The sequence below is a fragment of the Ipomoea nil genome, unplaced genomic scaffold, assembly GCF_001879475.1.
Source record: "Ipomoea nil cultivar Tokyo-kokei standard unplaced genomic scaffold, Asagao_1.1 scaffold2975, whole genome shotgun sequence".
NCBI lineage: Eukaryota > Viridiplantae > Streptophyta > Magnoliopsida > Solanales > Convolvulaceae > Ipomoea > Ipomoea nil.
In genome coordinates, this window is record NW_017619403.1 from 1788324 (window position 1) to 1805000 (window position 16677).

Below are 16677 nucleotides of genomic sequence, written 5' to 3' on the forward strand. Positions count from 1 at the left end.
ATAATAATGATAACAACAACAACAACAACAACAACAATAATAATAATAATAATGATAATAATAATAATTTAATAATAATAATAATAGTAATAATGATAATAATTTAATAATAACAACAACAAATTTGTGTACATAAGGAGGAGGAAAAGGGAAAAAGGAAAAAAAAAAAGATAATAATAATAATAATAATAATAATAATAATAGTAATAATAATAAGAAGAATAAATTTATAATAATAATAATAGTAATTAGCAAGTAGCAATTAATAATAATAATAATAATAATAATAATTAGTAATAATAATAATAATAAGGGCACGCACAGGGAACGAAAAAAAGAAGCTAGCTGCCTAGCTTTGAGGTTAAAACAACGAACGTGCAAATAATGCTAAGCGCAGGATTCGATACCAAGACCTCATCTTTAGCACTATTCACGCGTGTCCATCCCTCCATTTGGAGAACATCTATTTTCCTTTCTCCAAAATTGTATAGGAAGTGGAAGAATGGAGATAGAGATTAAAATTGGAGACATAAATTTAGTAAACAAGTTTTTCAATTTTCCTTTTTCCACTTCTCCAATTTTCAATTTTTCCAGAAAATCCTCCATTTTTCCATTGATTTTCAATCCTTTTGGGAATACAAAGTATACATTATATTATTCTTTCACTTTCATGTAGATTGTCTTTTTTTTTTTTACGTGTAAGTCGACACCGCCACCTTGCTCCACTCAAGAAGTTGTCTGAATCTGGGCGAAGCATTTTTTTTTTTGCTTTCATGGTTATTATCAACGAATAATTTGTAGTGAGAAATTAGGGTAAGAAGACAATATCAAAAGAGTTAGTTGGTTTTGAGAAAATTAAGATTCTATGCAATAACTTAATTTTGGTAATCTTTTATAATACTCCGTATTTATTATTATTATTATTATTATTATTATTATTATTATTATTATTATTTTTATCAAACTATAAAATTCTTAACAAAAGAAAAAATATAATATAAAATTTCACTTAGGAAGTGGCATTTAACTTTTGATATCAGCTTATTTCAATTTTTTTTTTTTTTTTTTTTTACACTTCTCATATCTAAATAAATATTTTCTAGAAAACATAATTATAATCTATACAATTAAATGTATTAATAATGGATAAACAATTAAACACAAGTGAACTTAAAAAAAATAGTACCCTTGTATTGTGAATTCTGGTCCAAAATGATATTTGTATCTTTTTTAACAATAATGTTTTTTTTGTTTTTTTTTTTTTGTTTTTTTTTTTTTTTTGTTTTTGGATCAATGACGGAAGGACGACGCTCTGAAAATCCTACTAATGGTTCCCTTCTCTCTTTCTATGCAGCCAAGATCAGCTCATTGGCCCATGCGATCTTCGTCAAGTAAATGTCTCACTTGAGTCGGCGGCTCCCTTAGATCTCCCCAGCAAACTGTATTATTCTTTGTCATTTTAGCCAAACCATCTGTCATCATATTTTTTCACAATAATGTTTAAACTCAGAGAGACTTGAAGTTGTAAGTTCTTCAAGATACCTTTTTTTGTTTTGTTTTTTTTTTTTTTTTTCAAGCAAACTTGATCATAATATTACATCGATATTAATGGGTACGTCAAGTTGAAGATAAAAAGTAATAGGACCAACTATTGAAAGACTAAATTTATTATAGTTGATAAATAAAGTATATAATTTTTGAAGAGAACAAAATAGAACTATTTATCGATAGAACAATTATTTTATTGAACTGATCTAGTTAACGAGTTGAAATGGATTCTATATGAGGATATTCTTGGTCTCCTCGTCCAAAGATAGTAGTTGCTAGCTAGTGTTCTTTTTTTGGGTACCCTTCGACTAGGAAAAAAAAATCACTTGACGAGTTTAATTAAATAGATTTTATCTGTTCTATACTTTCTTAAACATTCTTAGTTTGAAGAATAATCTAAACCCCACCACCCTGGTTTGAACCTATGACCATCTATTTAGGTTGGTAATTATGATGTCATTACACTAGTTGGCTCCATTATACTCTTATAATAAATAAAGTGTAAATTTTCCATTTTATTTAAATTATTGAATTATGGTGACATTGAATATAATGTTTGATGAAAATGGAATGGAACGAGAAGATAGTGGTAGCCTGGTCATCCATCATCTTCCATTTCACCTCCGATCCGATCCCCATTGTACGATGAATCTTTTCAACTTACTCGTATCTTGACCTGCTTCATAACCATGTCTTATCTCCATGTTTTATGCAAACCAAAATTCACGTTTTATTTTGGCTTAATTATTGCAACCACAAGATTTTTTTATTTTTTTATTTTTTAGAAAATTACACTTTTCGTCCCTAAATTATATGATAATTAGGAGATTCGTCACTACTTGCTGATCGTGCTTACTCCTTGTCCCTAAGCTTGACGTTGCAAATTTTGACATTTTTCTAACAAAACATTAATTTAAGGACGAAATTTACAATGTCGGTTATAACTTAGGAAAGAGAATTGAGCACGACACGTTAGAAAAATGATGAAATTTACAACGTCAGTTATAGTTTAAGGACTAGAAGTGAGCACGACCAACAAATATAGACAAATCTTACAATTACTCTATAATTTAGGGACGAAAAATGATTTTTTTTTTTTTTTTGGTAATTACTTAGTTTTCTTTGCTTCGTCACCCATGAAGATATAAAATAAGCCATTATAACTTCAAGACTCCACTACCCATACCAAGTTATCCACTTCTCGCATAAAGATTCTAACTCAAACCTAAACCCTAATTTTTTTGACAGGACTCAAACTCCCAACCTACCACTAGAAGCCAGACTTAAGTGAGATTTTTTATTTACTTAACAGCAAAATAAAAAAGACATTATAATCTACTTAATTTTTGATTTTTTACACATTCTCAAATATATTCTTCTCACTCAATTATTCGATTAATATTTTCTTTGTTCACAAAGTCTTTTCCAATTCTCTACCACTCATGCCACCATACGCCAAAAGGGGACAAAGAGGAGACATTATATATGAGAATAATCAACACATTATCTCATTCAAAAAAAAAAAAAAAACACATTATCTACGTGCTTTTGAAGTTGTAGAGATCAATTATTATACATGCGAATAATAACATTTACACTTATACTAATATCCACATGTTTGTGATGCATATATGTAAATTTTTATGGGCTTTTGACATGAGCCATCGAACGATTAACAATAAAAATTAAAAAAAAAAAACTTTTAAGAGTAATGTATATTATTACGTTATGTAAATATAGGAGACCAGAATTAAAAAAAAAAAAAAACACCATAATTACAATTATATTATTTTGGAATTGAAATACATTAGTCATGCATGAAGAATACCAATTATTTTGCATTCTTGCAACCAACCCACACCGCATCGCATCATCTACATATAAAAACTTCCCCATGCACTTTGCATCGCACTTCACCTGCAAACTTGACCCACAAAACCACCAATTTTAGATTTTTTTTCTTGTCTTGTTACTTCCTTCAAATAATATATATATATATATATATATAGGGTTGCGCTCAGGTGCGAACTACCCGTCCAGGAGAGAAATGAGAACGCATGCCATCCGTCCACGTGTCCAGATCTAATAGATGATTTTTTTAAAAAATGCGGTCATTTTTGTAAATAATTGAACATCGAAGTGCAAGTAAAATGTATTACAAGTGCAAGTAGTAGTTTCATATAGTGCACCTCATTGCAAGTAAAATGTATTACAGATGCAAGTAAAATTTACACAGAGCATCATTACTAAGTGCACCTAATGTTATAACTAGGTGCACCTAACGTTATAAGTAGTTGCACCTAGGTGCATGAATGTTAACAAGGTAAAATTACTTGCACTTGTAATAAGTGAAAGTGCACTTGTAAGTGATTTTATTTGCACTTTTTACTTGCAAAGGTGTACCAACTACTTCCACTTATGACACATTTACATGCACCAAAGTTCGAGTTATTTACGAAAATGCTACCGCGCGCGTCATTTTTTTAAAATTAAATATGATTCATTAATATGGACACGTGGACAGCTGTTATGCGTTCTCATATATATATATATATATATATATATATATATATATATATATATATATTATTTATTTATTTATTTATTTACAAATATTTTTCTTTAAATATGCATAAATGTTATTGTCTACTAGAATATAAATTTTTGAAATATTCTATAGATTTTTTAAAAAAAATCTTAAAAGAAACATTATATTTTCAAAATATAAAAACACCCATCTCAAGTAATAGTGGGCATATTGGGTTTTAATTAAAAGTGTAAGCAAGTCGATTCCATGAATGAAATTTGTTGGATATGATGTGATTCAATTCATGAATATGAATATAGAATTGGTGGAAAGCTAGGTGGTCACCCAATTGCACCATTACTCACTGACATAACTCCATATTGCATGCCATGCTTGCCACAACCCATCACCCCCTACCCCCTCACTACTATTTTTAAGCATGCCTACTCCAATATATTCTCTTCTTTCAACATCATTCAAATCTATATGCTTTTTATATCCACACAACATATATATACTTCCATCAGATGCTTCCCTACCTTCTTTAATTAATCATCACTTTCTTGATAATATATCTTTACATTTCAATTTATCATTTTTTTTCAATAGATGTATTTCATTTATCTTGTATAACAAAAATTATGATGATGATATTGTGATACAGAAAAAGACTCCCATATAAATGAACGATTGACATTATTATTATTATTATTATTATTATTATTATTATTATTATTATTATTAAATGAGAATATATCTCTTGGACCCGGCCATCAACATATTCAAACACAAAAAGAAATAAAAATTCAAATACCACTCATCTACAGTATCTCTTCAAGTGAATATATTGTAATTAGTTTTCATGCAATCAATAGAGAGAGGTTAGACATCAATTTTAGGTGAGAACAATTCAAGGTGTTAGGCGAGAACGTGTGGTCATTTGTTGGTGTGTGTGTGTGTATATATATATATATATATATATATATATATATATATATATATATATATATATATATAGACTTGCGTTCAAATGAGGACAAGTATATTATAGAAGACTGTGAGGACATATGTAGTGTGTGCCATTAGCTTGTATGTCGTGTGCATGGCCAAATGTAGTCGTGCGCCACAGTTTGTATGTTGCGTGCATACATTTGTTAATTAGTAAAGCCTGGGTTCGAAACATGGTGTTTACATGTATTCTTGTGTGCCATTATGTATTAAATTGTGTGCCTGATAGTTATTTGTTGTGTGCCCATTATTTGTCCTCACAGTCCTCTATATATTGTTGTCCTCATTTGAACTCAACCCTATATATATATATATATATATATATATATATATATATATATATATATATATATATATATATATACATACATAGGGATGCACTCAGGTGCGAATAAGTGCTCAGGAGAGAAATGCGAACGAATCAGCGCGCGACATGTGTCCAGATCTAATAATTTTAAAAAAAAAGCGGTGGCATTTTCGTAAATAATTGAACATCGAAGTGCAAGTAAAATCACTTACAAGTGCACCTACTTTCACCTATAAGTGCATGTAATTTTGCCTTGTTAGCATTCACTTTCCGCAAACATTCATGCACCTGGGTGTGCTTATAACTATATGTGCAACTATTTATAACTATAGGTGCAACTACTTATAACTATAGGTGCACCTACTTTCACCTATAAGTGCATGTAATTTTGTCTTGTTAACATTCATTGATCTGAGTTCAGCGGGTAGTAATACCCCTGAAAACCACTCGCAAACATTCATACACCTAGGTGCAACTACTTATAACTATTTGTGCAACTACTTAGAACTATAGGTGCAACTACTTAGAACTATAGGTGCAACTACTTATAACTATAGGTGCAACTAAGTATTGATGCTCAGTGTAAATTTTTACTTGCACCGATAATACATTTTACATGCACTTGTAATACATTTTACTTGCACTTCGATGTTCAATTATTTACAGAAATGCCACCGCATTTTTTAAAAAAATCAGTGTTTCTCATCCATTAAATCTGGACACGTGGACGAACAGAATCCATTCCTATTTCGCGCCTGGGCGAAGCATTCGCACCTGAGTGCGATTCTACATACATACATACATATATATATATATATATATATATATATATATATATATATATATATAGAAAAACGATCATATGTGGTCATGTCATTAGGTGTGGTTGTGTGGTCGTATCTGTGTCGTTGAATCAGTTTAATCTAAAGGCTGTGGTAATTCTGAGGATTTTCGCGCGTTTTAGTAAGTGGGGTTGTTATGGTAATTACAGTGACCATTTATAGCGGGCGGGTTCCAGAATACACCAACAGTGTTGACAACATACACCAATAGTGTAATAAAACACACCACAGTGAAACACACCAATGGTGTATTCCCGTGTTATGGTAATTACAGTGGCCATTTATAGCGGTCGAGTTCCAGAATACACCAACAGTGTTGACAACATGCACCAATAGTGTAATAAAACGCACAACAATGTGATTTTCCTTATTCCGGTGTTTTATGACAAGTTTACCCTTACAGTTCGCTAGGTAGAAGAATGTGCGCGAAAATACTGAAAAAATCTTGATTAATATGATTCATTAGATCTATCTAATCTAATGGTCTATAATTGACCATATGTGACCGCACCTAACAACATGGCCACATGCAGGGACGGAGCCAGAAAATATGTTGAGGGGGGGCAAAGAAGTAAGGATGGATTCAACGGCGGATTCAGAAATTTTTTTTAGTGAGGGAAAAAAATTAAAATAAAAGAGAAAGTTTAAAAAAATGAAATACTTAAAAAGTATAACAATAAATATTGTTGGATATAGCGAAAAATAAAACATATTAAAACTTTATAAAAATATTTATAACAAAATATAAAACATAATTAATTTGATAAAACAATTCGAATATAAAACACATTATAAATTACACATTCCATTATTAATATAAAGAAAGTTATAATGAAAGTTATATATATCATGCCAAAATTTAATTGTGTTAATAAAAAAAGTGAAGAAGACTGTGACATTATCAATGCAAAGAGTCGAAACCCAAGCAATTCCGAAACACATACACATTAGCTACCATCTTGTCTATCACAACTTTTATTTACATAATCTGTTTTATAATACTTATATGAATAATGTACTATATATACATATTATATACAATATAGGGTAGGGGAGGGGTGGGGTGGGGTGAGGGGGGGCAGCTGACCCCCCTGCTCCCCCTCTGGCTCCGTCTATGGCCACATGTGATCACTCCTCTATATATATATATATATATATATATATATATATATATATATATATATATATATATATATATATATATATATATATATATATATATATATATATACACACACATGTATGTATGTATACTAAGTGATTATGTCATTAGTTTAGCTCATTTAAAAGAAATTTCATGGTTCCACTCCTATGCCAAGCAGAAGTCACTATCAAGTGAATCAAATTGAATTTTCTCATACCTTGGAAGCCCAGAAAATTCCAAAAGATCATCATAATGTTACCCATTGAAATAGCCATGTTAACATCACAATAATATGTTTTCTTCTAATTAATTTCAACTAAATGAGAGATCAATAGAAAATTCATTGCCTTGTAACATATATTGAGAAATTAAAGGAATTTTGGAGATTGAAAGATGTATTTTATCTTAATTAAAAAAAATAAATTTATAATGGTGAAAATAAAAATTTATTAAGAATAGGAAAAAGTGTTAAACAATTCATTAAACATTTGTAATTTGTGCAATTTGACCATCTCAAATAAAAAAGTGTGAAATTGAAATATCTAACTCTATAAATATGTGCCGTTAACATTTGTAGCTAGTTACTTCTAGATAAAATCAGTCAAAAATCTTACCTAGTATTTTACATGACAATTTTTATACCGCCTATATATTTCTTATGCGTACCAATTGAAGTATTTTGAAAATAAGGAACTAAAAAAAAAAAAAAAAAAAAAAAAAAAAAAAAAAAAAGCAAGACTACTTTGATTCTAACTGAACTTGATGTTTCGTCAGAACAATCATTTAACCAAATCAATACTACCAATTAAACAAGAGTTTTAATATGTATACACACTACACAAACATTTGTAAAGACTTACATCTTAATTTTAGTTGAAGCATAAATCACATTTTACTTTTTTTTTTTTTTTTTTTTTTTTTTTTTTAAGGTGACCTACTAGTTACCCCGACCCCTTCATTGAAAAAGGCGACCAACCGACCGGTAGCCTCCTTTGGGGAAGAAGGCGAAAACAACTGGTCACCTCTTTTTCATTGAAGAAGGCGATTGGTGACCATTTGCTTATGACCGCCAGTTGGTTTTACTCATCAGAACCCTAATTACATTTTAGGTGCACTTTTTGTTTTTAAAGTGCAATGACCTAATTACATTTTCATAATGACATATTGGCCATTTTTTCCTATTATGTGTATATAAATATAAGCAGTACGCATTGTAGTAATTGTGTAACATTTGTATGATTTTAACTATACCAAACCGTAATCTTATAATTTACGCTATATAAGATTAATTATAATTCTCTGCAAAATTATGAACTTCTCAAAGTTGAATAATGAAAGTGTAGCTATCTATATACAAAAGCGTTAATTGTGTTTAAATGTTTAATATATATAAAGTTAATTGGTTTCCTAGCACCTTTGTTCAAAAAGAAGAGGATAATGTTGGCTACTAAGACGACATTGTTTAGTTAAAGCGATGCTAATTATCCCACAAAGGTCAGTATTAGCGTCTTAGACAGTGACTTGCAAATTGCAATGAGGATTAATTAAGCTAAATCAAATTCAATATAATCTTTGAAGCTGCCCATACTATAAATCTTACTTGTCAAACCAAACTTGTGATCATCTTTTGAAAATTCCTTAGTTTTGTTCTTCCTTGTCGGTATTCATGTCATGCATATAAATGCGTGCTATTTTATTTTTTTAATATTATTATTATTATTAAACAATTGGTATACACGTGCTGACATACTTTGTGAAGTGATAATACTAAAATATGGTATACACGTGCTATGATATATATAATAAGATATCTTCACCAACCCCAAGCCCTCCATACTCCAGCCTGACAGAACATTTGGAAGGATGTATGTAAATCAAGGTGACTCAATGGCTCAGCAGACATGACCAAATATCGGTGCATACAAGAAATCTGTTCACTTTGAATATAAATTCACAATGTCGCTGCCGATGTTTGAACCAATATTAAATTTCAAAAATATAATAAGATATCTTACTTGAAAGTCATGTGTTTAATTATTATCAGCATTTTTTAAATTAAATTCGTCCAATTTAATTTTTTTAATGTGACTTATTTCTTTTATACGATTTATGAACTATTATACATAAATGAAATTTACCTGTTACAACATTTTACGATAGTAGTTATGCATTTTCTTCATTCCAAAAATATAAATACTTTTATTAGAAGTTATTCCCTCTACCGCCTTGGTGAGGACTGAGGAGGTAGGCAGGTAGTCATGGTTGAGATTCCATGCTTTATTTTATTATTAACAAAATTATACTCCGTAATATATTATGGCCCTGTTTGGTAAAAAATTGGTTTATAGGCCAATTTTGACTTATTTGATCACTATTAATTGTTTGATTTAGTTAAAATATCAATATAAATATTTGGTTAATTAGCTTTTTACAACTCTAAAAGGCTAAAATTCAAAAAGCTACTCCAAGCAACTTTTTCAATTAGCTTTTTGAGAAAAGAAATTATACCAAACAGCTATCAGTTAACAGCTAATTTACCAAACACTTTTCTACAATCAGCTAATATTATCAACTATTCATACCTTCTAATTAACACAATCAGCTAACAGCAAACAACTATCAGCTAACAGCTATTTTACCAAACATGGCCTATATTTGTCAAAATATATGTTATTAAAGAAAAATAAATCACTTTATATATGAAATGACATGCCAAAACAGTATTTGCCGAAAACTTGTAACAACTTGTACATTTAAAAATTTCTTCCAATTTTACAATTTTTTTTTTTTACCTTTTAAATCATTAACATTATTAAATTTAATAACTTATATATTAGTTTTTCCCAAAAAGTTGAATCCCTAATCCAACCCCAAGAGTCCGACAGAGCATTTGGGATGATGTAAATCACAGTGACTTAATGGCTCAGCAGACAAAGTCAAATGCCCATGCGCACAAGGGATCTGCCACTTTAAGCATAATTATCCCCACACTAATGCCGAAGTTCAAACCTTGGTCTATTCTCTCAAATACTGCATACTGAATCATTGAATTAAACCCATGCGGGCAACTTATATATTATGTACTTAATTTCATACATGTTATAACAAAGTTAGTTAATTTATTAATATTGTATTAAAGAAAAGGACCCGTTTTATAATATAGTTAATTAATTTGTGTAAGCTAAGCATATGGAATTCATAGAAAAACAGTGAGAATGAAATACTTGAAAAGCATAGGATATCCCATAAATAAACTACCAAATTTTTTTTTTGGTTTTGTTTTTGGGTTGATCAAACAAATGGGGAGAAACATATATGATTTTACAACTATACTAAGACTAGATCGATCGAGAGAGGAATTGAATCATCATATCCTTGAGACTTGAGAGTAGCCCTCCTAGCTAGCTAGCTTCAATTCGTTTTTGCATATTACTTTCTTATCAATTTTCCATGTTTCATAGTCCCATCAAAATGTAGTACACCAACGTTATCGGTAACGCAATCAGCATCCCGAATATCACCCTGCAAACCGCGTTACATCCATATATATCAAATCATAAATTACGTGTCATATAAAAGAAATTAAAGCACGCATTAATAATACATACTGTATTATGTGTTTTGTAAAGTTGTATTTCTTATATCGCGATTACTCAATAAAAAGAAAAAAGGAGAAAAGAAAAAGTGAGAGAGAGAGAGAGGGGGGTACGCACGCAGTGCTGAGAATGTCAGGGTGCACGCCGTATTCCTTAGCGAAGACAAAGGGGACAATTCCTTGGGGTAGAGCTGCCTGTTACATGGTTATATATTCGTACACACACAAACAAACGTAGGTTAGAAGTTGAGGTTGTCGGGAATAGTGGCAGGCAGATACATATATATAGATACAGAGATAGGGAAATACATCTTCATATTCTCTATTTTCAACTTTTACTCTCACATTCAACCCTGTCTGGTAAATGATCTTGATAGCTGTTAGCGGTTAACTGATCGAGTTAATTAGAAGATATAACTAGTTGGTAACATTAGTTGATTGTAGAAAGGTGTTTGGTAAATTGGCGGTTAACTAATAGCTGTTTGGTATAATTTCTTTTCTCAAAAAAGTTAATTGAAAAAATTGCGTTTAGTAATTTTTTGAATTTTAGCATTTTAGAGTACAAAAAGCTAATTAATTTAACCAAACAGCCAAAACTGACCTATAGACTAACTATTTTACTAAATAGGGCCAAAATCTTTAGATAAATTTATACATTAGAGAGTAAAATTGAACGAGTAATTAAGTTGAAGTGGAGAATTTAAAAAGGTAGTATATATAGGGAGGGGATATATAGGTAGCAATTCAAGTAAGGTACCTGTACAATGGCGACGTGTAAGAGGACACCTCGGAGGCCGACAGCAATGGAGGCAGCAGCCATGACAGCTGGTCCTGTAAGGAATCTCACGGCCATAGCAAAAGATGCAACAGAATTCCCACATGCAATGATCCTTGGTTGCAATGCCATGAACAGACCTGTCAATCACAAATACCCTAAAATGAGAACCAACATGAATACACACAATTTATTACACGGATACACAGAAACTATTCGAGGTGAATTGTATATGCGCATTTGTGTAGAAGATTTTGTACATTCATTTATAACTTTGCAAGTTCTCATAAAAGAAGAGGTTCTTATTACAAAATCATTATGACCTGTTTAGTAAAATAGTTAGTCCATCAACCAATTTTGACCATTATTAGTTGTTCAACTTGATTAAACAACCAATATAAATATTTGATTAATTAACTTTTTGTAACAGCTTATTGCTCCAAAAGGCTAAAATTCAAAAAGTCGCTCAAAGCAGCTTTTTCGATTAGCTTTTTGAAAAAGTCATTTGCATATAATCAACTATCAGCTAGTAGCTAACAACTAATTTACCAAACATCTTTTTACAACCAGTCAATACTATCAACTAATTAAACTCACTAACACAATCAGCTAACAGTTATCAGCCAACAACTATTTACCAAATACCCATATATATATATATATATATATATATATATATATATATATATATATATATATATATATATATATATAAGGTTATGGTACTAATTGGTACATACCATACTCTTGTATTGAGTTTGTAAGAATTATATAAGATATTTTGAGGCAAAATTTTATAATATTCGGTATAATTCTAAAAATATACTACATAATTATTTTAGTACAAAAGGTATCAATGTCTATCACTATTATAGAGTTTCACATATACACACACACATATATATATATATATATATATATATATGTTGTCAGAGGTAAAGAGATATTGGAAAATCACAGCACAAGAGGGAGACATGTTATGATGAGCAGCACACTTTATCTTTTTGCATGCTTTCTTGATTAATGCAAGACTACTTACTTGTGTCATATTAATTTATTATTTATTTGTGTAAAGCTGAGATTAGTCATTATTCTATGCTGTGAGAGGAACAGAATGTGTGCCCCACTCCACATATCTATAGACACAATTTTTTTACTAAACAATAAAGTACAGAATCATTATATAACTAATGAAAATTTCTACTGCCCTTGCAGGCATGCTGTCTTGGGTTTTTACTTTCTTTTTTTACCTTTAAGAAAGTAGAATTTAAGTAAAAGGAAAGGGTAAGGACCGAGGTTGGTGAAGGGTCAAGTTGGTGGTTAGGTGGAGACCTAAAAAGTTAAGTCTAGCATTCTGGTTTTAAAAAATGTGATGGTATAAAGAAATAAAGTTGTGTTTTGGTTATTCGTTATAGTTTTTGGCATAGCGATAAATGTTAGAAACAGAAGTAGAATTAGGTTTTAAAATATGGTAAAAAAGGAGGAATTACCAAGACTGAACATGGCCATGCCAAGTCCTGCATCTGACAGAATAGATATGGACTTTGCAATTATAGCAGGCATCTGCACATTCCATCTGCAAGTTATATGAAAACACAATTCAAACACAAGATTTCCCAGTCAACATAACATATTTTGAAGAAATTAAAACTAATAATATAATGCAAAAGATGAAAGAACATATATATATTTATATACCTGAATGAGACTAGGGACCAGGTGAGGCCAAGCAAACTGGAATAAGTGTTTGGGTTTCTGATAAGTTTTCTCCAAACCATGATAAGTATGAGCCTTGTCATCACACTTGTTGGAGGCATGCCTTTCACTTTGTTGTTCTCTCCACCCCCTTCACCCCCTTGTTGCAGGTTGTTCATTTCAGTATCTCTGTTCCCAAAGCTAAATTCTGCCCTCTCCATGTAATTACCTTCTTCATTCTTCTTCTGCCCTTCAACTGCATTTAAATCATAATATATAAACATAAATGCGCAATCCAACTATCAACAACTCAGACTTTCAGTTAAAATAAAACACATGCTTCAATTTGATATCATAATCAGCTCGCACACAAGATGGTATATATGCTTCAATTTGATATCAGAACAAATAACCTCATATCAAAGGTCATGGGTTCACCAGCTCACACACGAGATGGTACACAACTACACATGCTTCAATTTGATATCAGAACCAATCTCATGTCCAAGGTTATGGGTTCACTAGCTCGTACACAAGATGGTACACATGTTTCGATTTGATATTAGAACTAGCTATGTGTCAAAGGTCATGGGTTTACCAGTTCGCACACGTGAGGCTGCGTGTTGAGTACAGTCAAAACAAAGCAAAAAATCAAAATTTTTTGCATTGTGAGAGCAAGAAGCAATGCAAGAGTGTACCTTTGGTAGGAGAAATAGGGAGTCTGACTTCCTTGGAAGGCTGGTCTAGGGCACCATAATCATGGCCTCCTCCAAAAACATCTGAAACAGGAGAGGCACTTGAGCTCCAAACAAACATGTGGAGATCTTTGCCACCCTCTTCTCCCCCCTTGAGCTGCCCATTGCCATTGGGCTTCTTGTTTGCTTTGTTGGAAGGAGAAAACATGCCTGGGTTTGGAGCTGGGTAGTGGTTTCCTTGGCCACCACCATGGTACTGGAATCTTGATTTCCCATTCTCCTCCTCATAATTTGAAGGTCTGGGAGTTGGGCCAAACACATCATTAGCCCCAAAGTTGGAGCTCCTAGCAGCAGCTCCTCCCACCATTGAGTAGAAGTCAGTGTGGTTGAAGCTGGAGCCCCTAGGGGTTGGGTTTCTTGAGGACTGCAGGGAGTAAATCTCAGCATTTGTGAGGTTTGACGGCCTCGGGGTGTTCGACGAAATGCCTCCATGAGACCTCCTTGAGTAAATGTCAGACCTTGAGGCATTAGACCTTCTGACAGTCACATGGAGCTTCCCATCCTCTTTCACCTCAGCCTCAGTCTCCAAAGCCTGCCTCCCATCCAGTGACATCACATCTGAATCCACATGGATTGAGACAATGGAGGCAGCAGTGTCTGGGAACTGCTCAGAGATCAGCATTCTTGCTCCTCTGAACTCAAACATGAACAGCATCAAGGTGTACCAGATGATGCACTGCAGCACAACAATCTGAACCATTAGGCTCCCAGAGAAATCCCCATACATCCCCTTCAGCAAAGGGATGCCCATCACTAGAGTGTTGGGCAGAGTTGAGAGTGAGAACAGAGTTATAGACCACTCCAGGCTCCCCCTTTTGGAGAAATTAGCCCACACAGCAAGAACCCCAAGAACAATGAGCTTCTGCAGTGTGTCTGCTGCAATGAACCTCAGGTTCATGGTGTATGGATCATTCTCTGCTATGAAATGGAATGAGAGTAAAGGGACAGCAAAGAGAGCCACAAAACGGTTGATCCCAGAGCACTGGTCTGGGGTGAAAATCTTCCACCATTTCACTGACCCATAGGCTAGTATCATGGCCACATACAGTGGAACCATTGCAGTCATGACATGGTAGAAATCTAATAAAGTTATCATCTTTGTTGGTTTTCTTAAATGCCCAGATCAAGAAAACATGCAAGGAAGGAAGGGAGAGAGGCAAGGAATGGAAGTTTAAATTGAGGGGAGAGGAAGGAAGAAGAGGGTGCTGAGATGATGATTATAAATATATGAAAAGCCTTGAAGGTGGTGGAGGGGCATGTGTAGTGTTTTGGTTTCTGGGGCTTTGGGGAAGTATGCAGAAAGAGCAAATATTTTTTTGGCAGTGTGGAAATAGAATACAAACTTTGAGAATTGGAAGCAAGCATGCACTTGCACTCTCCAAAGCAATTTAAGGGTTTAGGGAGTGGGGGCTTGGGATAAGTTTTTATTTTATTTTATTTTTTAATGACAGTGGAAATTGGGAAATCCATATCCACTATCCAATAATGTATATCAGGTAAACACAACTTTGTGACTATTAGTTGTTAAAAGGATTACAATTTAAAAGTGTACACTAGATAAACCAGTATTGCAATCTTAGCTGTTAAAAAGACTATAAAGAGATAACCACTTTAGATTGCTCATAATGTTTTTGTGTGTGTGTGTGTATGTGTGTTCAAATGCGGTCATGGTCTCCTGTGTGGTGGTGCAGACATATCAGAACCTTAGAATGAGATTAGATCAGGCAGATAGAAATCAAATCAAAAGAAGAAAAAAATGGTGGTAATTTTGTAATTTTTTTGACCATGTATATTTCAATGGTTCATTAAATGTTGTTGAGTGGTGCGTTTATGAGTGCTCTGTGGTGAACCATCAAGTGACTAAAAATCAACCAAAATTGAAAAAAAAATGCGGTAATATTTTTGTAATTTTGTGCACAATGTATATTTCGGTGGTACAAGTGTTGATTTGTAGTGCATTTATGAGTGCTATGTGGTGCACCACCGAATAGGGAAAAATGGTGTGGGTTCAATAGACCCGCTAAGTAGTACCATTAGACCAACGAGTCTATTAAACCCGTTGACGGATCTATTGAAATCGTCAATGGATTTGACAATTGACACCCCTTAGACCAATGAGTCTATTGAACCCTTCGACGGGTTTGACACCCCCATTGAATGGTGCAATACTAAGTGTATTACAGATCAAGTGCACCACATATCACTCGAAAATGCACCACATAGCACTTATAAATGCACCACACATTAGCACGTATTGCATTGCTAGGAATGGTGCAATACTGAGTATATTACAGATTAAGTACACCACGTATCATTCAAAAATGCACCACATCACACTCATAAGTGCACCACACACTAGCACGTAATGCACCGCCGAAATATATATATTGCATGAAGTTACGAAATTGCCACAGCGTATTTTCTCTTCTTTATTGATTTCCATCAGTTTGATCTCAACTCATCATACGGCTCTGACATGTC

The 16677-nt window shown here is 32.5% G+C and overlaps 1 protein-coding gene and 1 long non-coding RNA gene across 2 annotated transcripts in view; both read right to left on the minus strand.

The window, feature by feature from the left end:
- Positions 1-2911: 2911 nt before the first annotated feature.
- LOC109163202 overlaps positions 2912-16677 on the minus strand; it is a 22074-nt gene continuing 8308 nt past the window's right edge. Inside the window, exon 3 of the long non-coding RNA XR_002051217.1 lies at positions 2912-2923. This is a non-coding gene — a long non-coding RNA (uncharacterized LOC109163202). The remainder of the gene's footprint in view (positions 2924-16677) is intronic.
- On the minus strand, positions 10576-15556 carry LOC109163200 (probable auxin efflux carrier component 1c). The gene is made up of 6 exons (XM_019311959.1): positions 14140-15556; positions 13445-13697; positions 13237-13322; positions 11729-11886; positions 11090-11166; positions 10576-10898 (listed from the first exon to the last, which is right to left on the minus strand). Exons 1-6 carry the CDS (start codon positions 15290-15292, stop codon positions 10832-10834), a joined length of 1794 nt encoding a protein of 597 aa, XP_019167504.1. The 5' UTR covers positions 15293-15556; the 3' UTR covers positions 10576-10831.